At 40.3% G+C, this 26,774-nt stretch overlaps 1 protein-coding gene across 2 annotated transcripts in view; it reads left to right on the top strand.

Annotated features, from left to right (window-relative positions):
- LOC100789027 (nuclear pore complex protein NUP1) overlaps positions 1 to 26,774 on the top strand; it is a 41,857-nt gene that overhangs the window by 6,740 nt on the left and 8,343 nt on the right. For both annotated transcript variants that reach the window (XM_003525853.5, XM_006582019.4), the window contains 4 exons: positions 276 to 442; positions 1,538 to 1,751; positions 14,007 to 14,312; positions 14,401 to 14,478. In XM_003525853.5, the coding sequence (XP_003525901.1) occupies positions 276 to 442; positions 1,538 to 1,751; positions 14,007 to 14,312; positions 14,401 to 14,478 (765 nt within the window). The remainder of the gene's footprint in view (positions 1 to 275; positions 443 to 1,537; positions 1,752 to 14,006; positions 14,313 to 14,400; positions 14,479 to 26,774) is intronic.

The raw sequence follows: 26,774 nt of genomic DNA, 5'->3' as shown, positions 1-26,774 counted from the left end.
CCTTTCACACTGGAACTCCAGTCGACAAATGCAAAATCAGAATCTGCCCCTATTCCTACCTCAAGGGCTTATTTATATGCTTCTCCTAATTACTGTCCTATACAACTATTTATTTCCTCTTTTGCACTTCCTCCTATAATAAACCTGAAGGGTCTGTTTGGGTAACTCAGACACTGGTCTAACAGCTTCTAATTTTTAGGAGCTTTACTGATCCATCTAGAATTTTATTCCTTTTCCTCACCTCCACATTGTTGACTATGGTTATTCTTTTGTAGCTTTTGGCATCCAAATCATCTGAAATGGCTAGTGCTGATGACATCAGTGGTAAACTGAAAAGCAGTTCAGACTTGGTTCTGTCCAAACAAGATGAAAAAGTAGAAAAATCTGATAAAAATGGGCTTTCTGATATTGAGCAGCTGGTTCAAGGGAAGAAATTCTCTAGGTACATTAGTTTAAATTTTTATAAGTTTTTCCTCCCTTGCTTTTTTTATTTTTTTTGAAAAAGGCATGCATAGCATCAGGATAAAGTATAACATCCCAACTTGTTGGCACCTTATACCCTATCCTTTATCTACCGCAGACCTGAATTTATTAATTTTTCCCCCTCCCTTGCTTGAATGACTCATTTCTTAATTTTACTGTGAAAGTTATTCTTGTTGTAGATCAAATCATTCACCCCCATATCTTGGAGCTTTATTGTCAACATCCTTGCACAGCAATAACAGTATTTTTTGTTTTGCTGTTGAAGTGAAAAGTTTTTATTGTCATAATTTTTTTTCATTAATAAATTTATTGTTCTCCTTACAATGGATGTGGGAATGTCTTGGAGAACCAAATCATGTCTCATTTAGATATTGCATCCATGCATTGGTATGATATTAGCAAACATGTCTCCAACAAGTTAGGTTCAAATTTGTTATTAAAAATATTTTATATATATTTATTTCAAAGGTAATATATACAAAAAAATTATATTGAATTAAAACATTATTGTTATATACACATGCAAACATACCCATTGAGCTGTATAATTACTTGCCTTTAAGCTGACTCATGAGTTAATGTTGTGAAAGCTTTGGCTTGGCTCATTTAACAATCAAACAATTATTCTCATCTGATTGAGTTAATGAATTAGACCATGGAGTAGGATCAAGGGATGACTTCGCTTACTTCCATCCTAGCTTTAGTTAGTATGCTCATGCTGTTAGATAAAACTGTTCATGTACTATCTTATTTAGGGTGTGTTGGGATGGAGGGGTTGGAAAGAGGACGAGGAGGGTTAAGTTTTATTTCTAAATTGAGTAGAGACTATAGCGTATTATAAAATTTTTATAAATAGGAATGAGTGCATTTGGGAGGTTACATGACAGTCTCATTAATTTTTGTTTTTATTTTCTAATAGAAGAATATTTACTTAAGAAATGAAAAGTTTACCCTCCCTTCCTTTCCTTTCCAAGCATACCCTTAGTGAAGAAAACTATTTTTTTTGTTATTTATTGATGTACCTTATCTAAAAATCTTCAATCCCTTCATGTAGAGTTGAATTTGATCGTTTAGTGGCGGTACTAAATTCAAGGGTGATGGACCTTTCTAATGTTGAACAAGGAAAGGAAATTACAAATTTGAGTTCTAGGAAAGATGATGAGGGGCTTGCGATGACACGTGGACTTCCGAAAGTTTCAAATGAGCAAAGGCTTGAAGAGTCAACTGGGGCCATATGGGGAACCTCAACACCTCTTGGTCTGTCAAAGGTGAGTATTGCAACTTGTTGTTTGAACAATGAACCTCAACACCTCTTGCTAATTTTGTTATTGAATTGTCCAATTGTACCTTTTTTCTGTTTTCTTCTCTGGTTCTAGTGGCATTTTAACATTTGGTATACTTACAATATCATATTTAGCTTTTTAACATAAGAGTGTTTATTTATATTTTTCCAAGTTCTCTTGAATACTTAGGAGGGTTACACTTTCATTATATTCTTCATCTTCATGGCTGTTGTATTTCTCTCAGAGTTTGAGAGAGAAAAGAAGAAAGCTGGAAGATATTATTGTTGATTCAGAATTGAAAGGATGGTTACAAACTGATTCCGTTTCTCTATTTATAGAGAGAACAAATACGATTACACATAACCTAACTAAGGCAGTTAACTAACCAAAGTTAGTTATTGCTCTAACAGAATTAACAGCTTCTAACAAACTAATAGAAATAACAAACCACAACTGTCCTAATTGAATCATAACTGTTCTAACAGCTACCCTAACTGAATCACAAAGTAAAACTTACTTAATACACTAATACTCTTTGATATCGACCCGGGAATGAAGGATTGGATTTTGACTGATAGCCACTGCACTTTGGTTGTCACAGTAAATCTCTGGGGTCTAAAACGGAACAGATAATTCTGTTAAAAGAGTTTGAATCCATGTAACTTCAGTCGTGGCTTGAGCCAAGCTCCTGTATTCAGCTTCAGTGGAAGATCTAGCCACAATTTGTTGTTTCTTGGACCACCATGAGACCAAATTAGGACCAAAATAAATCACTGCACCAGAGGTAGACCTTCTATCATCTGGATCCGAGGCCCAATCAGCATCATAGAGGGCTTTGATAGTAAAAGGCTGAGAGGAAGGAGCAGCCTTGAAATGCAAACCATGATGAATAGAGCCTTTAAGGTACCTTAGAATGCGTTTAACAGCTGTTCAGTGAGGGTCCATAGGATTAGCCATGAACTGACAGACCTTGTTCACAGCATAGCTTAACTCAGGACTTGTAATGGTTGTGTATTGAAGAGCACCAACAACAGACCTATAGAGAGATGGATCATTGAATAAATCGGAGCCAGCTTTGTTTAACTTGAAATTAGCAGTCATAGGGGAAGAAATAGGCTGTGCTTTTGCCATTTTGGGTTTTTGAAGCAAATCTCTGATATATTTGCTTTGAGTCAGTAGAATAGTCCCATCAGCCACTGATTTAATTTCAATACCAAGAAAATAGTCAAGTTTACCAAATTGTTTAAGAGAAAAATTGGAATGCAGCTTAGTGGTGAGTTGCTGAATTACAACATTGGAGGTACCAGTGATAATAATATCATCTACATAAACAAGAATGTAGATAATATGTCCTTTGTTTTTATAAACAAACAACGAAGGATCTCACTTGCTGGCCACAAACCGAAGCTGTAAAAGAGTTCCTTTGAGCCTATCAAACCACTGTCTTGGGGCCTGTTTAAGGCCATAAAAAGCCTTTTGTAGCTTGCAAACCAAGGTTCTATTTGAACTTTCGAAGCCTTGTGGCTGCTGCATGTAGATAGTCTCTTCAAGATGGCCATTTAAAAAGACATTGTTGGCATCTAACTGGAACAAATCCCATTTATTAGTGAGAGCAAGAGTGATAACCAACCTGATTGTAATAGGTTTTATTACAGGAGAAAAGGTTTCATTAAAGTCACAACCAGCAATCTGATGAAATCCTTTAGCCACTAACCTAGCCTTGAACCTGTTAACAGTCCTATCAACATTCTCCTTAATTCTGAAGACCCACTTACAACCCACAATTTGTCTGTATTTGGGAAGAGGAACAAGATCCCATGTTTTATTGTTAAGATGAGCCTCATACTCTTGTTTCATAGCAGCAAATCATTGAGGGTCAGCAAGAGCCTCTTCAACAGTCTTAGGTTCACAATGTGCCAAAAACAGTGAAGGATGCAGCCTAGATTGATGAATTCCAGACTTGGATCTGGTTTGCACAGGATGGACATTTTGAGAGGGAAGAACAGGATTATAAGGAGAACTGACAGTGTGAGACTGAGAAGAAGAGGTACCAGACAATGCACTTGGATTTTTGTTAGTCAAAAACTGTGTTAGAGTGTTCATTAGTAACAAAATTTGGTTCAGCATTTGAAAGAGGAGAAGTGATGTGACATTTTGAGAATTAGGGAATTCAGTATTAAGGGATCTAGAGGGATCAGCACTTACAGAAGTAAAATTAGTTTTGGCATGTTGAGAAGAATGAGTGAGTTCATTATGGGAAGGTAAGACAAGAGGAATATGAGCAGTAGGTAGAAAATCACTCTTAGAAGAAGTGACAGTTAGATAAAGGTGGAAAAGGATCATTGAAAGGATATTTAAGCTCATTGAAGATAACATCTTTGGAAACATATAATTTGGGCCTTTCTTTTGAAGAGCATAAACACAGTTCTGTAAACATGAAGACTGCTAAGGTTGCTAGTGAACATACAGCAGAGGTAACAGCTGTGATGGGAAAGGATAAGATTGACTCATGAATATTCTATCCTTTAATTCTAGAGGGCTGGGTAGTGGAGTCAAGTGGTCAGCTATCAGAAAACTGACCTTGACCAACAATCTTGATATTCTATGTATCCAAGAAACAAAAATGGAAGCCATTGATAGGAGGACTTGTTAGTATTTATGGGCTGACTGTAATGTTGCTTCGGAATGTGCCCCTTCAATTAATGCTGCCGGTGGCCTCCTCTGCATCTGGAATAATGATTCTTTTTCAGTTGATAGAAAGGTAGTGGGGGCAGGATTTATTTTGTTGGAAGGAATGTGGATCAAAGACAATAAGAGGGTCTCCATTATCAATGTGTATGCTCCGTGTGACATCCATAGGAAGAGACAGCAATGGGATGAAATTCTGCAGCTGAAGACATCCTCTCAAGAAGGTCTATGGTGTGTAGTAGGTGATTTCAACTCTATAAGACACCAAGATGAGAGAGTGAGTGCAGCTCAGTTTGTGGGTCCTGACCCCAGCATTTCTGAATTCAATTCTTGGATTTCAGAGATGGCATTAGAGGAGGTTAGATCCATTGGAAGGAAATTCACTTGGTTCAGACCCAATGGCAGTGCCATGAGCAGATTGGACAGGTTCCTCTTATCTGATGAGTGGTTTCTGCAATGGCCAGATTCAACTCAGTTTGTGCTTGATAGGGATTTTTCTGATCACTGCCCTATTCTCTTGAAGTCAAAGAACATTGATTGGGGCCAAAATCTTTTAAGGTTATGGATTGGTGGTTGAAGGACAAGGGGTTCCAGCAGCTAGTGGAGCAGAAATGGGGCAATTACCACCCTCCTGGTTGGGGAGGCTTTGTCCTGAATCACAAAATAAAACACCTTAAGCAGAGTATTAAGAGCTGGAGTTTGACAAATGGGGAAGCTAATGCTAGAAAAGTCCAGAATATTAAAAAGGAGCTGAATGATTTGGAGACTGGCCTAATTGATAGAGCTCCATCTCAGGAGGAATTGATTCTTAAGAAATCCCTTCAAGGTCAATTGTGGGATGCAGCTTATGCTTATGAATCTATGCTAAGACAAAAGGCTAGAGTAAAGTGGTTAAAAGAAGGGGACATCAACTCTACTTATTTTCACAGATTGATCAACCATAGAAGGAGAAAAAATGCCATCCAAGGTATCTTCATAGATGGTGTGTGGGTTCACGAACCCTGCACTGTTAAAAATGCAGCTATCCTTTATTTCAAGGACAGATTTTCAGAGGAAGCTCCTAGAAGACCAACCCTTGATGGTGTCTAGTTCTCTACTCTTGATTCAAGAGATAAAGAAAGCCTTGTGACTAGATTTTCTGAAGTGGAGATCAAATCAGCAGTTTGGGACTGTGGGGGGAACAAAAGCCCTGGTTCGGATGGGCTAAATTTCAACTTCATTAAGCATTTTTGGGAGATCCTGAAACCTGACTTCATCAGGTTTATGGATGAATTCTACATCAATGGTTACTTCCCCAAAGGAACTAATGCTTCATTCATAGCCCTCATCCCAAAGATTAATGATCCTCAATCTTTTAATGATTATAGACCCATCTCCCTCATAGGGTGCGTCTATAAAATCGTGGCTAAAGTTCTGGCCGAGAGGCTGGCCCTTGTTCTTCCTCACCTTATAGATGATAGACAGACAACTTTCATGAGAGGAAGACACATTCTGCATGGTGTCTTGATTGCTAATGAGGTTATAGCTGAGGCTAAGGCTAGAAATAAACCTTGCTTGGTTTTCAAAGCGGATTTTGAAAAGGCGTATGACTCGGTTTCATGGGGCTTTCTCGACTACATGCTCATGAGGATGGGCTTTTGTGATAGGTGGAGGAAATGGATTAATGGTTGTCTGTCTACAGCAACCATATCCATTTTAATTAATGGAAGTCCTTCCAAGGAATTTGCTCCTAAGAGAGGTCTAAGGCAAGGTGATCCCCTTACACCCCTTCTCTTCAATATTGTAGCGGAAGGCCTCGCAGGTTTGATGAGATCAGCTGTGTCCAAGAATCTATTCAGCAGCTATAGAGTTGGAATTTTAAAAGATGAAGTGAACATCCTCCAATATGCTGATGATACCCTGTTTTTTGGAGATCCCACTCAGCAAAATGTTAGATCTTTAAAATGCATTCTGAGATGCTTTGAAAACGTTTCTGGCCTCAAGATTAATTATTCTAAAAGCCAGCTTGGCTGTCTGGGCAAATCTGGAAGTTGGTGCAGGGCTGCAGCTCAATTCCTTAACTGCAGTCACATGGATTTTCCTTTTTCTTATCTCGGAATTCCTCTAGGGGTGTCCTCGAAGAGCTGGAGTGTGTGGCAGCCTATTATAAGGAAGTTTGAAGATAAACTTGCAAAGTGGAAGCAAAGAAGCCTATATATGGGGGGCAGAATCACTCTCATTAACTCAGTTTTAGCTGCCTTACCTATCTATCTTCTTTCATTTTTCAAGATTCCCAAAAAAGTGGTGCACAAGATTGTCTCCATCCAGAGAAAATTTCTGTGGGGAGGTCAGCAAGAGGCCAGCAAGATTTCTCGGGTAAAATGGGGTTCAGTTTGTCTCCCCAAGAACAAAGGGGGCCTTGGGATCAAAGATTTATCCATCTTTAATGAGGCTTTACTTGGCAAATGGGGGTGGGAGCTGGCCAATAACCAGAACCAGCCCTAGGCTAGAATTTTAATCTCCAAATATGGTGGGTGGAAAGAGATGATCTCTGGTGGTAAGAGTAAATTCCACTCTCAATGGTGGCAAGACTTAAAGGCTATCTTCCAGCAGCAGCACAACAACTGTTTTGTTGATAACCTCAAGTGGAGAGTGGGTTGTGGCACCAAAATCAGTTTCTGGAAGGACAAATGGCTGGGGGATAATTATAATCTTCAAACAAAATATCCTACTCTTTTTTTAATAAGCAATCAGCAGACCTCTTCAATCAATTCTATGGGGAATTTTGTGGAAGAGAGATGGGAATGGAAGCTAACATGGAGAAGGAACTTTTTTGACTATGAAATTGACATGGTAGCTGACTTCCTAGCTGACATTGAGTCAGGCAACATCAATCATTCCAGCAGGGATTTCCTTTGCTGGAAGCCTGATCCTAATGACCTATATTCCACAAAGTCTGCTTATAAAATGCTGCAGGAGGCTCATGATAATGCTAATGAGGACAGGGTTCTTAAGCTCATGTGGAGCCTGAAAATTCCCCCTAGAGCTAGTGCTTTTTCATGGAGATTATTCAAGAACAGGCTCCCTACTAGGGATAATCTCAGAAGGAGGCAAGTGACTCTGCATTCTTATAGCTGTCCTTTATGTGACCTTGATGAAGAATCTGTCAATCATCTTTTTTTCAACTGTTCCAAGACTAGGAGTCTCTGGTGGGAGCCTATGAGATGGGTTAATAGAGTGGGTCCTCTCTCCACTGACCCAAACAATCATTTTCTTCAATTCTCTCAATGGAATAGACCAAGCAGCATAGTCAAGAGATGGGAATTTCTCTGGATAGCTCTGTCATTGTCCATTTGGCACCACAGAAATGGCATGATTTTCAATAATCAGCCTTTCAATCCAGAAATGGTCATGGATGAGGCTTTATTCCACACCTGGTCCTGGCTTAAGTGTGTGGAGAAGGGTTTCCAATTGCACTTTAATTTCTGGTCAACTAATCTGAAGGAGGCTTTTTCCTAAAGGGGTTGGGTTGGCTTTGTATTTCGTCCTATCTATCGATTCTCCCTCGTGGGGTTTAGGCTTTTTATGCCTTGTATTCATATCTATATTTTCAGTACACCTAGTACTGAAGTTCATATATAATATTTGATTTTTGCTGTGCAAAAAAAAAAAAAAAATTTGCCATTAGGAGAGAGACACTTGTAGCCTTTGTGAGAATGTTTGGGAAGAAGTAAAAACCGCTGTTTGGGAATGTGGGAGTGACAAGTCTCCAGGCCCGGATGGTCTGAATTTTAAGTTTATAAAACAGTTTTGGCAGCTTATGAAGCCTGAAATCCTGCGTTTTCTTGATGAGTTTTATGTTAATGGAGTCATTCCTAAGGGGTGTAATGCGTCCTTCATAACTTTGATTCCCAAGGTGGCAGATCCACAGTTTTTGAATGACTACAGGCCAATATCCTTAATAGGATGCATTTATAAGATAGTATCAAAAGTGCTGGCCAACAGAATGAAGAGGGTGATGCATCTCATCATACATGAGACACAATCTGCCTTCATTGAAGGAAGGCATCTACTACACAATGCTCTTATTGCAAATGAAGTGATTGAAGATGCAAAAAGAAGCAACAAGTCATGCCTTGTATTTAAAGTAGATTTCGAGAAGGCATACGACTCGGTCTCTTGGGATTTTGTATTATATATGTTGGAAAAAACAGGTTTTTGCTCTAAGTGGGTTCAATGGATTGAGGGCTGTTTGAAGTCAGCATCTATCTCAATTTTGGTGAACGGAAGCCCTACGGAGGAATTTCTCCCCAAAAGGGGTCTTAGACAAGGTGATCCATTGGCACCTTTCTTGTTCAATGTCGTGGCTGAAGGTCTCAATGGGCTGATCAGGAGGGCTGAGGAAGAGAATATCTACAAGGGCTTCCAAGTTGGTACAAACAATGTGACTATTAGCATCCTACAGTATGCTGATGATACAATATTTTTTGGGGAGGCGGTTACGGAGAATCTAATGCCAGTTAAAACAATCCTTAGATCTTTTGAACTTGCTTCAGGTTTAAAAATAAATTTTGCAAAGAGTAGTGTTGGTGCCTTCGGTCAATCACAGCAATGGAAGCAACATGCAGCCACTTTTTTACATTGCGGATTGATGACGTTCCCCTTAGTCTACCTGGGTATACCATTAGGGGCAAATCCAAGGAGAGGTCGGATGTGGGATCCCATTATACGCACATGTGAGAGAAAGCTAGCGAAGTGGCAACAAAAACACATTTCCATGGGGGGGAGAGTGACTTTATTCAAATCTGTGCTAACATCCATTCCTTTATATTTCTTCTCTTTTTTCAGGGCACCTAAATTAGTGGTGGACAAACTGGTGAGACTGCAGCGAAGGTTTCTTTGGGGAGGAGGGCTTGATCAAAATAAGATCGCATGGATTAGGTGGGACACGGTGACATCACCTAAAGAACATGGAGGTCTGGACATCAAGGATATCACCAATTTCAATATAGCATTGCTTGGTAAATGGAGGTGGGGTCTGATGCAAAACAAAGGAGAACTTTGGGCTAGAGTGGTGCAGTCTAAGTATGGCGGATGGCAGGGCATGTTGGCAGCAGATAGACCAGGTTTAGAATCAGTTTGGTGGAGAGACTTGAAGAAGACCCTCATTCACTCCCCTCAGGGGCAGATTATTAATAGTGGTATGAGGTGGAAGGTGGGCTGTGGGGAACAAACTAAATTTTGGGAGGATAAGTGGGTATGTGGGGAAATGTCTCTGGCAGAAAAATTCCCCAGGTTGTATTCAATTTCCTTACAGCAGCAGAATTTCATCCAACAGATGGGAAGCCTCAAAGATAATGGGTGGGAATGGAACTTTACTTTGAGAAGGCTATGTTTTGATGATGAAATTGATTCAGCAGCTGTCTTCCTCAACGAGATTCAGGATATGATCTTTCCACACCAAGGACCTGATGTGTGGGAATGGACAGCTAATCCTACAGGTCAATACACAGCAAACAGTGCCTACAAGGTACTGATGGAAGGAGCAGCAGCAGTAACTCAAGAGGATTGTTTTGCCAAATTATGGAGTATAAAGGTTCCAAGCAAAATAGCAATTTTTGCTTGGAGACTTATTAGGGATAGACTTCCGACAAGACATCAGTTACAGTGAAGGCAAGTGCAGGTTGCTGACACCTCATGCCCTTTATGCAGAGTTGAAGAAGAGAACGCAGGACACCTATTTTTCCATTGCTCAAAAATTCAACCTTTATGGTGCGAAGCTATGTCATGGATAAATATAAAAGGAGCTGCTCCCCTCACCCCAAAAATGAATTTCAATCAACATATGGGACTCCAAGTTGATGGTGTTAGGAGCAATAGGTGGCAGTGCTGGTGGCTGGCCCTAACCTGGTCCATTTGGAAGACAAGGAATAGCATAGTATTCTCTAATGCCTCTTTCGATGCAAACAAAGTCTTTGAAGATGCAATTTTCATTCTTTGGACCTGGCTTAGGAATTATGAGAAAGGCTTCACAGAACATTTTAATTACTGGTCCAGCAATATTAGACAATCTTTTTGTACTACTAGAGGTTTACTTTAGCCATTATCTATGTTTTTTCTTTGGGTCCTATAGAGTGGTTCCTTCTCAGACTATTCTGTCTGATTATGGAACCATTACCATGGCTACCCCCTTATGTATTCCAGTACCTCTGGTACTCTTTGTATATATAATATATTATCTTTGCTGACCAAAAAAAAAAAAAAACAGCAGAATCGACACTGGAACTTGAAAGTAAGCAGGTGGCTGAGGTAGAATCTGAGTGCAAGATGTGAAAATATGTAGAGGCCATCAGGACCCAGTGAACCTTGAAGTAGGACTTCATTGGTTCCCTGTGATTTCACAACACAATGATTAGGATAAAATTCAAAGAAAATTTAGAAAATTTGCTGACACTGATTAAGTTTTTAGTGATGGTAGGTACATGTAATATTGTTTTAAGGACAGACTGACTCTAGGATTAATAGGGGAAACAAACTTTGTGTAACCAGAAGACTTAATAGAAAGGCCTTGGCCATTATCTATGTATATTTGATCTGGTCCCTCAAATGGACCAAGCTGCTGGATGTTTTGAGACTCTCCAGTTACGTGGAATGATGCACCCGAATCAGGTATCCAAGTAGTAGAGTTAGGATCTTGATTTTCAGAATCAACTAGCATTGCACTAGGTTGGGAGTCTTTGTGAGTATTAGTTCCCTGATTCTGTTCTGAACCAAAGGTGTTTGAAGAATTGCTTTGAAACACTGGTTCCATCTGCATGAGAGATGCGTTTGGCTGAAAATTAGAGTCATTGCAAAAATGACACTGCTGCTGTGTGACCCAATTTGAAGCAAACTTAGCACTAAAAATTTGCATAATGACCGCAGCCTCTGCCGCCTCCACGACGACCTCCAGCACGGCCAAAGCCATTGCCTCCTCGACTGTAGCCACCGCTGTGGTCAAAATCATTGCCTCCATGAATGTAGCCACTGCCACGATTGAAGTCACCACGATTTCCAGAATAATTGGATCGATTTTGTGAACTGAAATTATTCGAGGATGAATTGTAAGATTCGAAGATGAATTGTAAACTTGAGCAACATTAACCGATGGTGAATCAGCGAAGCGCTTCTGAAATTTTTTCATGCGTGCCTCATGTACGAGCAGCAGTGCCTCTACTTCTCCAATCGAAAGCGGTTCAAACATACTTTCGATCACTGGACCGTACTCCTTTGGTAGGCCTTTAAGAATCCCGTCAAGATGTTCATGTGGAAGAATAGAATCTCCACACGATCCAAGCGCATTGACTATGCATTTGATGCGCAAAAAAACTCGCGCATTGTTTTGTGCTCAAGCATTGTAGTTTTGAGTTTTGTTCGAAGAATCCTAGCTTTTGCACGTGTTTGCTTTTGAAAATACTCATGGATCTGCTCCCAAAGCTGATATGAATGAACACATTTGACAATTCGAGATAGGATGGAAACTGAAAGAGTTGATTGAAGCCACGATAAAAGAATCTGATCTTGTTGTTCCCAATCGGTGTATGCTGGATTTTTATTTCCAACTTCACAATCTGCCTCTATGAGAAAGCGCATTGGGATCTGAGGACTTGCCACAAAACACTGAAGTTTATGAGCCTTGGTGACAGGTTCTACCTGTTGCCTCCATAGTAGGAAGTTAGAATCATCCAACTTTGAGGAGCTGTGGAAACTAAAGGTGCCATCTAAATATGCAGTATTTGCGTGGAGATTACTCAGAAACAGGCTGCCTACTAAAATAAATTTGCATAGGACACAAATAGAGGTCATGGATAGGAGCTGTCCATTTTGCAGAAATATGGAAGAGGATGCAGGACACTTGTTCTTTCATTGCAGGAAAATCATTCCTATCTGGTGGGAATCAGTATCATGGCTGAACATCTCTGCAGTTTTCCCGAATGATCCAAAGCAACATTTCCTCCAACATGGGTTGATAATGGCTGGGGGGATACGAACTACTAGATGGAGATGCTGGTGGCCGGCAGTAACTTGGAGTATTTGGCAGAAGAGGAATAAGATTATATTCTCTAATGACTCCTTCGACGCCAACAAAGTGATTGACGACGCAGCTTTCCTATTGTGGACATGGTTATCCAACTTGGAGAAGGACTTCTCACTACCTTTCAATCAGTGGTCTAGTAACATTAGAGAAGGGTTTTTGTATTAATAATGAAAAGACACTTACATTAGTAGCATTTCCTATCATTTTGTAGCCTGCTTGGTTCCTTCATAGACTCTATTTAGTTTGTTTTGGAACCATTTGCACGGCCATCTACCTATATGTATTTCAGTACCTCTGGTACTCTTTTATCTATATATAAATACATATCTTTGCTGATAAAAAAAAAAAAAAGAAGGAATGGATAGACTTCAAGCTCTGATTATGAAGCGAAATTCTGATTAGTTGCAATGGATAGACTTCAAGCTCTGGATACCATCATAGAGTTTGAGAGACAAGAAGAAAGCTGGAAGATATTATTTTTGATTCAGAATTGAAAGGTTGGTTACAAACTGATTCTGTTTCTCTATTTATAGAGAGAACAAATGTGATTACACATAACCTAAGGCAGTTAACTAACCAAAGTTAGTTACTGCTCTAACAGAAATAACAAACCACAGCTGTCCTAATTGAATCATAAATTATTTGCATATGTAATTTTACTTTGTGATTAAATATATATTTGGTGGGAGACTATATCCTGGATGAACATCACCAGCGTGTTTCCTTCCAACCCTATTCAGCATTTTCTCCAGCATTCATTTGTGCAAGTGGAAGGTATAAGAATCAAGAGGTGGCAAACTTGGTGGATGGCTGTTGTTTGGTCTATATGGAAGATGCGGAACAGAATTATCTTCTCCAATGAATCTTTCAACGGTAGCAAGCTCTTCGACGATGCAGTTTTTTTAGCTTGGACATGGCTCACAAATTTGGACAAAGATTTCAAACTTTACTTTTACCAATGGTCAAGTCACATCCGAGAGGGATTTTTGTATTAGCTTTCAATAGCTCTGAGTAGGATTTGTAGCAGATATTAGATACCTTTTATGTAGCCATACTATGGTTCCTTCTCAAACTACATTAGTTTTATTTTGGAACCATGAGTATGGGATCTAATCTATGTATTTAGTACCTCTGGTACTTCTATCAATATATTATTAATTTTGCTGATCAAAAAAAAAAATACCTGTAAAACACAATCTTCAATTTTTAAGAAAGAAATTATAAAAATAATGCATCCAAATCTTAGGAAAAAAATCTAATTGTTCTCAAACAAATATCCTAAGAATTAGAGAGCTGAAATAGGATTTTTTTTACTGATACTTCCCCTATCCCCAGATTGATATCAGAGAGTATTAGTGTATTAAGTAAGTTTTACTTTGTGATTCAGTTAGGGTTTGTTCTCTCCAGCTTCATAAGTTATTTGCATTGTAGAACATGCTCAATTTTGGGTCATATGTAATTTTACTGCTATGATAATCAAATTAACAACTCTCCAGGGTCAGGATGAAATTGGTGCTTCACCAATAGAGATTGCTAGAGCATATATGGATTCCCGTGCATTAGAAGCAGGTCCCTGTTCTAAGAACATGATTCATACTGTTGAAAGCACTATGTTGCATGGTGATGAAGCTGCAATAAAACCATATGATCCATCACCATCAAAGAAATCGTCAACATGTTGGCCGGGTGCTGTGGTGCAGGATGCTTACATAACACCACAAAGTCAGAGAAACAGATATGGACTTCATAACTTCCCCCGTACTCCTTATTCCAGAACTCTTTTAACAAAGTCCAAGTCCAAGGTATATTTTATTTTGGTTTTCCGTCTTGTACTTTAATCCTTCAAGTTGTATGCATGCTAGTAATGTTTTTTCTTTTCTTTTTCACCAGTTGATTCATATGAAAGGAGATAGCAGCCAGATTTCATCAACTCCCGTCCGTCAATCACATACTACTATGTATCCGGAGGTATCTTTCGGTAATGTTATCCTTTCATGATTGTATTTGACTTGTAACTTATAATTTGTAATACGTCAATTCTTTTAACAATCTGAATAACTGAGTGTAAATCACTCTGTTGACCCTTATTATGCATGCATAAATTTAAATAATGAATGGTTTTAGAAGAATCTTTTTTTTTATTTTTTTAATCTCGCATTTTTGCATCTGTTCATACCTTAATACAACTTTTGATTGTGCAAGCCGAAAATCTAAATGTCTGCTGCCTTGACTTTTATATTTCTATTTTTGTATGGCAAAAGAAGTAATGCTTAGGCGTTCTATTATTTTGGAGGCTTTGATTGCTTCCCTAATAATCTGGTTATCCGGATGTTTAGTGTCTATGCTGATACCAAAAATTGAAAAATCTCATCTCAAGTTAAAGGCATTTGAGACCTGGAAATTATCATCATCATGCAAATGGGATTTGCTGTGTTATTTTTTTTATTTAACTGAGTTTTGTAGAAGTTTATTGGAGTATGTAAATACATGACTGTGAAAACAGTTTTGTTTCATGATTGTAAGGGCTGTTAGCTCTTGCTAACAGCACCCATCTAGTATAAAAATTGTTAAGGCTGTTAGTTTTTCACTAACAGCACCCATCTAGTATTAGTCAGCAGTATAAAAATTGTTAGGGCTGTTAGTTTTTCACTAACAGCACCCAGGTAGTTACATTCTCTTAGAAGTTAGTTAGGATTAGTTAGAGTTAGTTATAGTTTGTTTCTTAGTTCAGAGGTCTTTAAATACCTCAGTTGTAACTAACTCAAATTAACTTTTCAGATCAATAATATAAGTTATATCCTTTTTTGATTTCTCTCTCACTCTTAGTTTATTGAAAATTGTATCTAGAGTCATTTTTTCATAAGCACAGTTCTTCTACAAGGTTCTCTATTGTGCGTTCATGGCTTTTGCTCCTTCCAATTCCATTTCTCAATCTTTTTCCTACTCGATTGCCAAGAAACTTGATTCTAATTACCTGCACTAGCGTCAACACGTTGAGCCAATGATCAAATCACACAAGCTGCAACGATTTGTTGTTAATCCCGTCGTTCCATTGCGTTACCTCACTGAGGACGATCACATTGCTAGTCGAGTCAACCCTGAGTATGAAACTTGGGAGGTTCAAGACCAAACGCTTATTGTTTGGCTACAATCTACACTTTCGAAGTCCGTGCTGTCAGGAGTTCTTGGTTCCAATCATTTGTATCAAGTTTGGGACAAAATCCATGAATACTTTAGCCTTCACACCAAATCTTGTGCGCGACAACTTCGTTCTGCCATGCGCAATCAGTCTTGATTGATAATCGATTAAGGAATACTTGCGCAAAATCAAAGGCTACGTTGATGAATTAGCTGGTGTAGGCGTTCCTGTTCATCACGAGCAGTACGTTGATGCGCTCCTTGAAGGGTTATCGTCTGATTACGCGCTGTCATCTCTATTATCGAGAGTAAGAAGTGTATTCCCTCCATTGTTGAAATTGAAGCTCTTCTCTGTGGTCATGAAATTTGCCTTACACGCTACAATCGAGATGCTCAGACAATCAATTTTGTGTCACTAAACTACACTCAAGGTTATTCGCATCCAAACACCTACAAAAATGGTGGTTATCGAGACTTGTATGGTCGCGGTGGGAGTGGTGGTACCTTTTCTGATCGGGGTATTGGACACGGTGGTGTTGGCTCCGGCAGAGGCCGCAGTGGTGGCCAGTTTGCTAACTTCCAGTGCCAAATTTTCTTAAATATGGACACACTGCTAATGTTTGTCATTTCAGGATTGATGTTAGCTTTCAGCCACATGAGTCTTTGACCTTTTTTGATCCTACTACGATGCAACCTATTTCTTATTCTACTAGTCCACCTAGAACCTCCACCTAGTGCGATGCTCACGAACTCGGCCTCTCATGGGACTGGTCCAACTGGCTCTACTTGGATACCAGATTCTGGAGTCAATTTTCATGTTACTGGTAATTCTAAGTCAACAGGTTTGGGTCTCAGTCAACCTAGTGCCATGCTCACGAACTCGGCCTCTCATGGGACTGGTCCAACTGGCTCTACTTGGATACTAGATTCTGGAGTCAGTTTTCATGTTACTGGTAATTCTCAAAATATTAAGTAGTTCACTCATTTTAATGGCCCAAATCAGATCTTCACAGGCAATGGTAAAGGTTTAAGTATCTCTAAAACTGGTTCATCAACCTTTATTTCTCCTAATGACACTGGTATAATCTTTAAACTTAACTAATTGTTACATCTTCCTTCTATTTCGAAAAATTTGTTAAGTGTGAGTTAGTTTGCCAAAGATAACTTTGTGTTTTTTGAATTTCATCCTCATATCTGTCTTGTCAAATCTCAGGAGACACATAAGGTCCTCCTTGAAGGAGTTGTGGGTGTTGATGGCCTTTACTCATTTCACATTCTTCAACTTCAAGGCAATCCTTTCCTGTTGATGTCTACTTCTGTCCCTGTTACAAATGTTGACCTCCCTTATTCAACTGCTAATGTCAATAATAGCTCTAACATAAGCTCAAAATCTGTTGTTTCTTCTTCCAATGTTGCTAATCTTTGGCATGCTAGGGTAGGGCATCCAAATGATCATGTTATGAAAATTGTTCTTAATCATTGTAACATTTCCCATTAGAATAAAAGCTTCGCAAAATTTTGTTCCTCTTGTTGTATGGGTAGAGCTCATAGATTACCTTCTCACAATTCTACTTCTGTATATTCACCTTTAGAACTTATTTTCACTGACTTGTGGGGACCTTCACATGTTCCTTCATATGCTGGTTATACATATTATGTTTCCTTCATTGATGTTTTCTCTATGTACACATGGATTTTTCCTATAAAGTCCAAGGCTGAAACCATCTCTGTTTTCCAAAATTTCAAGTCCACGGTTGAGTTATAGCTTAATACTAAGATCAAGAGTATTCAGTCAGACTGGGGAGGTGAATATAGATCCTTCTCTAATCTCCTAGCTTCCTTTGGTATCTCTCATAGATTAATTTGTCCTCACACTGATCATCAAAATGGTGTGGTTGAGATAAAACACAAACACATAATTGATTTGGGTTTAACTTTGCTGCATCATGCTTCTTTACCACTATAGTTTTGAGATTATGCCTTTACTACTGTTGTTTACCGAATTAACAGGCTACCTACTACTACTCTTAAATTTGTTGTTTCTTTTGTTACCTTGTTCAATGAAGAACCTGATTATCACTTTCTTAAAACCTTTGGGTGTGCCTGTTTTCCTTTGCTAAGACCAAATCATACACACAAGCTCAATTTTAGTCTCCAGAGTGCTTGTTTCTGGGTTACTCTTCTCACAAAGGCTAAAAGTGCTTGTCATCTTCTGGAAGAGTTTACATCTCTAAGGATGTTCTGTTTTATCAGAGTTAGAGAACACAGAGAGAGATAGAGAGAGAGAACATTGAGAACAGAAAAAGAAGAAACTGATATTATTGATTCTAAACGTTAGTTACAAAGTTAGTTACAAGAGGTATTTATAAACCTCTAGACCTTGAGTCTAAGCACAAACAAAGTAACAAAATTCTGTTAGTGAGAGCGGTGCTGTTAGCCCAAGCTAACAGATCTTACAAAACTGTTTTTAACAATTATTTTCGTACACTTATTCTAATACCCCCCCTAAACTCAAGGGGAAGATTTTTCAGAGGAAAAACTCTTCACATTGAGTTTGTCTCTCAGATCTTCAAATCTTGTTGAGGAAAGAGGTTTGGTTAAGACATTAGCCCACTAATCTAAGGTAGGAAGATCCTCAACTGAAAGCTGCTTAGCCAAATCTTGTTCTCTCACAAAGAACACATCAAGTTCCATATGTTTCATGCGACTATGGAATACAAATTATGAGCTATGGATATAGCACTTTGATTGTCACAATGAAGCACAGGAGTATTGAAAGAAACATGTAACTCTGTTAGAAGAGTTTGAATCCAGATCAACTCAGTGCATGTTTGAGTCAGGCTGCGATATTCAGCTTCAATGCTGGATCTTGCTGTGACATTCTGCTTCCGAGACCACCAAGATATCAAGTTTGAGCCAAGAAAAATGGCAGATCCTGAGGCGGATCGCCTATCATCAACATTTTATGCCCAATCAGCATCACAGAAAGCATAAAAGGCCAAAGGTTTCGAAACAGGAGCAGGCTGAAGAAGTAAACCACGAGACAAGGTACCCTTGAGATATCTCAAGATCCTTTTAACCATAGCCCAATGAGAGTCCAGGGGACTAGCCATATACTGACAAATTTTATTAATAGCAAAGCTGATTTTAGGTCTAGTGAGAGTACCATATTGCAGGGCACCCACTACTGATCTGTAGAGTGTTGGTTAATGAAATAAATCAGCACCATGTCTAGACAATTTGCAGTTGGTAACCATAGGAGTGGAGATAGAGTGTGCCTTAGCCATTTGAGTATTATGAAGCAAATCACGCACATATGCTTTGAGTCATTAATATAGATTTGTTAGGAAGATATTCGATTTCCAACCCCGAGAAGTAATCCAAGTGACCCAGCTGCTTGAGAAAGAAGGCTGTATTTAATTTGGAAGTCAGCTGCTGAATAAGGGAGACAGAGTTGCCCGTGATGATGATATCATCCACATAAACTAAAATGTAAACAGTATACTTTTGATGTGTGTAGATGAACAAAGAAGGACCACACTTGCTTCCCACAAATCCAAGCTGACTCAATGTAGATTTTAACCTGTCCAACCATTGCCTTGGAGCTTGCTTTAACCCATAGAGAGCCCTATTCAGCTTACAGACCAATGATTTTCCTCCAACCTCAACCTAGAGGTTGAGTCATAAAAACAGTGAGAATAGTGAGAATAACTCCCAACCTTGAGAAGAGGCATTGTTGACATCAAGCTGAAATAACTCCCAACCTTGAGAGAGAGCAATAGTGAGAATAACACAAATTGTAACTGGTTTAACCATAGGAGGAAATGTCTCATGAAAGTCAAAACCATGAACTTGATGAAAACCCTTAGCAACCAATCTGGCTTTGAACTTGTTAATTGAACTATCAACATTTTCTTTTATTCTAAAAATCCATTTGCATCCAATAGCTTTTCTGTTAGCATGTAAGGGAACTAAATTCCAAGTTCTGTTTTTCTGTTAGGGAGATTTTTATCTCCAAACAACGCAACAAAATGGGGAGGAGGTTCGGATTTGTGAGATTCAGGGGGGTCTCTGACGTACGACGACTAGAAAGTCAACTTGACAACATCGTTGTAGGAGGTATGAAGCTTTTCGTTAACGTTCCCAAATATATGAGACAAACAGGAGGACTAGCACGGACTACCGCAGGCGGCAACCCTCAGAGAAAGGAAGACAATGGAGCAACGCTAACAGGCCACCACTCACACCCTCAACCAGAGGTACGAAAATCGTCGTACACGAAGGTCCTCCGAAGCGACCCTCGTAACTCTGCGCAGAGGCGAAACGGGACGAATGCAAGCTCCAACCAAGCATGGTCGCAATCATCTGCACACATTGACTTACCGGCAGGCCAAAAACAGTGGTACTCTGACGCATGGGTGGGTCGTCTGAAGGATGTTTCGAGCTTCCTTATAGTAGAGGATGACATATCCTGGGAACTGGGTACTGATGTCGTACCCAAGTACCTTGGGGATGATATGACCCTACTCCTCGGGCTCACCGATAGTAGGGCGGCAGAAATGATGAAGGAAGAACATCAATCCGGGTCGACGCCATTTTACTCACTGCAGAAATGGAATTCGAACATCAGAACCAACTGTCGGTTAATCTGGGTCAGGTGTTGGGGAATTCCGATAGTAGCCTGGAACACCGAGAACATCCGCAAGATAGTATCCGTGATCGGCGACTTGGTGGACATTGACGATGATGTGGAGGAGCGCCGAAGGTTGGACCGAGCGAGAGTACTTATCAGGACCCCGTGGAAGCCCATTCTTCAGCACCTGGTAAACCGGCGAAACCTACCAGGTACACATCGTCGAGGAGACGTCAAACGACACCAGAGTATGCACCTGTCACAGCCGTAGCAATCTCGGCTCGTCAGAGGAGATCTCTTCATACGACGGCGACGAAGAATGGATGATTCCGAAACCTGCTAGTGGCCCGGACACCGACACCACACTGGTAGGGTACGACGGTGCCGGTTCTGGTGGGGGAAGCACCCATAACCGGCGCGACATTATCCAACAGTCCGACAATTGATGTCGGACCCGCGGGTAAAAATCGAGATACGAGGTTACCCACCAACAGTACTTTTTCAGAAGTGCCAGAAGTGCAAGGTCAAAAATGGAAGGTGTCAGCAGACTCCCCAATCCCGAGATCAGAGGTTGTTTGCGACAAAGAGGAAAGTCTCAGACCAGCGAAGGAGACAGCTCAGGGAGATCCTCCAGAGAAGCCTACGACACTTGTATCTCAGCCATCTGGCTCTGTTGACCATGCATGGCCCCAACCCTAGCACCGACACGCTACTTGTAGGGACCCACAACTGGCATATCAGGAAGGCGACAACACATACGACGATGGCAGTCGTAGGAAAGGCCAATGTTCAGAAGAAATTGACGGGGATGATCTTATTACAAAGGAAGGATTTGGGCCTGTTATCTTGGGCCTTGCTAATAACACCCCACCAACAATAACTCCAACCTTCGTTTCCGGCCCAACAGAAAACTTAATCATTTCTCCCGAACCCCATCAACCTTCTGAAACTACCAAAAGTAATCCCTCCCCTCCATCTCCTGAGGCCAACAATGGGCCTCCACAAGCAGGCCTACCAGATAACTCTAATGCAGAAGCCACACCCCATCACTACACACCCCGTACTGATTTGAAGGTATATTCTAGAGGCAGCTGGTGTAGGAAGCAAAAGGTCCATTATAGAGACATCGTGAAGCCTATGACATACGACACTAACTTCCATCAGCAGCCCAAAGCATTTCTTCTCAATATTCACGAAGCATCTCCACCTCAAAAGTTTAAGAGGCTCTACCAACTGACAACATGGAACCCATTGATTTCCTTATGGAGGCTGAAGACCATTGGAACATGGTGAAGCAGCTGGGAATTACCTGCAACACTGACCATAACAGTTTCATTCAAAGCCTGCGCAACATGGAGGACAGAGACTTGAAAGAGGCAGAGAAGCTGGGCAACAGGTTCGGGGTCCCATGAATATTCTATCATACAATGTTCGTGGACTGGGGAGGGGGGTCAAATGGAGCGCAATTCGGAGGCTGGTAAGAAAGTATAAAGTAGACCTTTTATGTCTACAGGAGACGAAAAGGGAGCAGGTTGACAAAAAACTGTGTCAAATCCTATGGGGAGACGATGAGGTGTGTTGGGAAGCGATTCCTGCAGAAAATACAGCAGGTGGTTTGTTATGTGTATGGAATGGTAAAAGATTTAAGTTGGAAACAAAGATATCAGGATCGGGGTTCATCATGGTAGACGGAGTATGGATCAATGAAGCCCAAAGACTCCACATAATTAATCTATACGCCCCATGTGACATTCAGAAAAAGAGGGAACTATGGGAATCTCTCAAACAGCTCAAAAATCTAAATCCGAACGGATTATGGTGTTTGGTGGGTGATTTCAACAGCATTAGAAGCCCAGCAGAGAGAGTGGGAGCATCTCAGCAAGGGGCAGATGACAGGCTAATTTCTGAATTCAATGACTGGTTAGGGGACATGGAAGTTGAGGAGCCACCATGTGCAGGAAGAAAATTCTCGTGGTACAGGCCAAATGGATCCGCAAAAAGCAAGCTGGACAGAGCTTTCATTTCTGCTGAATGGTTCACAAAATAGCCAACCAGCACTCAATTCACATTAGATAGGGACTTTTCCGACCACTGTCCTGTTCTATTCAGCTCCAAAAATGTGGATTGGGGGCTCAAACCATTCCGTATCCTTGACTGTTGGCTCAAGGACAGGTCCTTCGTCCATACAGTTAAAGAATGCTGGTCCCAGACTCAAGTAAGGGGGTGGGGTGGCTTCGTATTAAAAGAGAAGATCAAGCGTCTTAAAGAGAAATTGAAGACCTGGAATAAGGAGCAATTCGGCGATACTCTTAAGAAGGTTCAAACTATTCAAGAGGAGATGTGCAAACTAGAATCTGAATCAGCTGATAGGGTGTTATCTACCCAAGAAAATCTGAAAAGGAAAATCCTCCAGCAACAGTTATGGGAAGCAGCTAAATCTCACGAATCATTAATGAGGCAAAAAGCAAGGGCCAAGTGGATCAAAGAAGGAGACTCTAACTCCCGTTATTTCCACCTCCTGATTAATTCCAACCGTAAATATAATGCTGTGAATGGAGTACTCATTGATGGATCATGGGTTGATGAACCCTCCAAAGTGAAGGAAGAGGTGCTCAGGTTTTTCAGGCAAAGATTTTCAGAACCTATGCAGTGTAGACCTCAGCTGAACGGAATACCCTTCAGCAGCATTGGAGAGCTGGAAAATCAGTTACTGGTGGGAAGTTTCAGTGAAGAGGAAATTAGGAGGGCAGTATGGGATTGCGGTAGTGATAAAAGCCCAGGCCCCGACGGTCTAAACTTTAAGTTTATTAAGCAATTTTGGCCGCTGCTAAAGTCTGACTTCATTCGCTTCCTCCATGAATTCCATGCAACTGGAATTTTCCCTAAAGGAAGCAACGCATCCTTCATCACCTTAATCCCTAAGGTTTCTGATCCCCAAACACTAAATGAGTTCAGACCTATCTCGCTTATTGGGTGCACATACAAGATTGTGGCCAAGCTCCTATCTAGCAGGCTGAAGAAAATCCTGCCTTCCATTATTGATGAGAGGCAATCTGCCTTCATAGATGGCAGACAGATGTTACACAGTGTTATTGCTGCTAATGAGGTGTTGGAGGAAGCAAAAAGGGGGCAAAAGCCTTGTCTGATGTTCAAAGTGGATTTTGAGAGGACTTATGATGCAGTTTCCTGGGATTTCCTTACTTATATGATGTCCAGAATGGGGTTCTGCAATAAATGGATTTGCTGGATCCAAGCATGTCTCAAATCTGCCTCCGTATCGGTTCTAGTAAATGGGAGCCCAACTGCAGAATTTACCCCATACAGAGGTCTGAGGCAGGGAGACCCGTTAGCACCGCTGCTGTTCAACATTGTTGCCGAAGGTCTAACTGGCCTTATGAGAAATGCAGTAAATGAAAAGCTTTTCTCTGAATTTATGGTTGGCAAAGACAGCATACCAGTAAGTATACTCCAGTATGCCGACGACACTGTGTTTTTTGGGGAACCCACCATGCAAAATGTCAAGGTCATAAAGTCAATTTTGAGAGGATTTGAATTAGTTTCTGGCCTTAAAATAAATTTCGCAAAAAGTCACTTTGGTGCAGTGGGCAAACCTGACCAGTGGGTTAGAGAAGTTGCTGGATTCTTGAACTGCAGGACTTTGTCGTTCCCTTTCACATATTTGGGCATTCCCCTCGGAGCCAATCCAAGGCATGGTCAGCTGTGGGATCCGGTTATTAGGAAGTGTGAGAACAAGTTAGCTAGATGGAGACAAAGGCACTTATCCTATGGGGGGAGAGTGACTCTTATTCATTCCACACTATCCTCCATCCCTATCTATTTTCTCTCTTTTTTCAGGTTGCCGGGGAAAGTAGCGGAGAAGTTGATCCGAATCCAGCGTAATTTCTTATGGGGTGGTGGCCTGGAGCAGCGAAAGATACCATGGGTGAACTGGAAAACAGTTTGTCTTCCAAAGGAAAGAGGGGGCCTCGGTATAAAAGATATAAGGGCTTTCAACAAGGCTCTTCTTGGCAAATGGAGGTGGGACATATTTCAGCAAAGCAACAAGCTATGGTCCAAGATATTGGACTCCAAGTATGGTGGTTGGAGATCTTTGGTGGAAGGCAGTAGAGGGAATAATGAATCAGTTTGGTGGAAAGACTTAATGGAGGTTATACAAGACCAACAGCTGACTTCTATCCTCAATGATGGCACTACATGGAGGGTGGGGTGTGGGGATAAAATTAAATTCTGGGAGGACTCTTGGATTGAAAATGGAGAGGCTCTAAAGACAAAGTACCCAAGGCTGTATAGCATATCTCTTCAGCAGCACAAACTTATTCAGCAGGTGGGAAATTTTAATGAATCCTCATGGGAGTGGAACCTCTCCTGGAGAAGGGCATTGTTCGATAGTGAAATCGCATCCGCTGCAGGCTTTTTGGAAGATATCTCTCAGATTACAATACAGCGACACATATCTGATAGCTGGTCGTGGGAAGCAGAACCTAACAGATGTTATTCTACAAGGAGTGCATATAACATGCTACAAGAAAGTTCAATGGATGCAAGGCTGGATGAAGCACTGCAGACCCTTTGGAAATTAAAAATTCCATCCAAAGCTGCAATTTTTGCGTGGAGACTTATCAAGGATCGATTACCGACTAAAGATAATCTGACAAGGAGGCATATAGAGATAAATGACAGCCTATGCCCGTTTTGCAGATCTCAGCAGGAGGATGCGGCTCATCTCTTCTTCAACTGTCCCAAATCTCTAGCTTTATGGTGGGAATCCTTAGCATGGTCTGGGTCAGTAGGGGCACTCCCCATTAACCCCAGGTCCCATTTTTTGCAGCACCAAATCGGGATGAATGGAGGGCAAAGAAACAATAGGTGGCAGTGTTGGTGGGTAGCGCTAACATGGTCAATGTGGCAGCACAGAAATAAGATTCTTTTCTCGAACAAATCATTCAACGCCTCTAAATTGATGGATGATGCTTTGTTTGTGCTGTGGTCTTGGCTTAGAGCATCAGAGACAGACTTCAATATTCACTATAACTATTGGTCTACCAATCTACCAATATGTTTTTCAGTAGATTAGGATGTCTGTTATGCTGTAGGGATGTGTTTCGGGAGGGTTCATAAGCCATGAGGCTTTGTTTATGTATTTTTAGTCTTGGTTGGAGCCCACCATTGTTAGGTGGATCCACTATGACTTCAATATCTCCCTTGTAATCATAGTACCCCTGGTACTGTTATTTTAATATACATACCCTATTTTGCTGATCAAAAAAAAAAATTATACTCCTCTTGCATAGCTGCAAACCATTCTGAACTTTCCAGAGCCTGCTTTACACTTTTAGGTTCAGAATGAGTAAGAAACAGTTAAGGATGCAACCTAAGATTATGAATTCCAGATTTTGGATCTAGTTTGCATAGGATGAGTATTAGTGGGAATTGAAGTTGATGCTATAGACTCACTATGAGACACTGTATTTGATGGTTGAGGATGAGTGGAAGTGTATTCAAATGGTATAGACTCACTGTGAGATACTGTATTGGATGGCTGAGAATGATTGGAAGTGGATTCAGATGAGGATTGGTTTGAGGCAATAGAAAAACCAGGAGTAAAAGGAGCAGAGAGAGAATTAGAGGGAGGCATTTGGGAAAGTGAAGATGTAGGAGCTATACATGGAGGAGATAAGTCAGGATTAAGACTGAAATAGGAAGTAATATTCTGTATTGGACTAGAGGATGAGGAAAATAGGTTTGAATAAGGAAATCTCAACTCATTAAACAAAACATCCTTAGAAATATAAATTCTGCCAGTTGAAGCTAGACATTTATAGCCTTTATGTGATGAAGAGTACCCTAAAAATATACACTCCTGAGACCAAAAATTGAGTTTGAGTATGGTAAGGTCTCAAAAATGGAAAACAAGCACAACCAAATGTTTTAAGAAAGTGAAAATCAGGGTCCTTGTTGAAAAGAGTAACAAAGGGAATAGCAAAATTGAGAGATGCAGTAGGTAGTCTATTAATCAAATAACAGTGGTAAAAGCATAGCCCCAAAAATGTAGAGGTAAAGCTGCATGATGTAACAAGGTGAGACCTAGATCTACTATGTGCCTGTGTTTCGTCTCAAACTACACCATTTTGGTGATGGGTGTGTGGGCAAACTAATCTGTGTGAAATACCATAGGAGGTTAATAGAGCAGAAAAGGGTTTGTACTCACCCCCCAATTAGACTGAACACTTTTTATTTTGGTATTAAGCTGAAGTTCAACTGAGGACTTGAAAATTTGAAACATAGATGTAATTTCAGCTTTGGTTTTAACAGGAAATATCCAAGTGTATCTGGAAAAAGCATCAACAAAGACACATAATATTTGAATCCAGAATAGGAGGTGAGGTGAGATGGTCCCCATAAGTCTGTATAGATAAGTTCTAAAGGAGAATAAAAAAAAGTAGATGAATGAGATGATAACCTATGAGATTTT

Source organism: Glycine max, chromosome 6, assembly GCF_000004515.6.
Source record: "Glycine max cultivar Williams 82 chromosome 6, Glycine_max_v4.0, whole genome shotgun sequence".
NCBI lineage: Eukaryota > Viridiplantae > Streptophyta > Magnoliopsida > Fabales > Fabaceae > Glycine > Glycine max.
The sequence above is the reverse complement of the archived record's forward strand: the minus strand, read 5'-3'. Positions and strand labels throughout refer to the sequence as shown.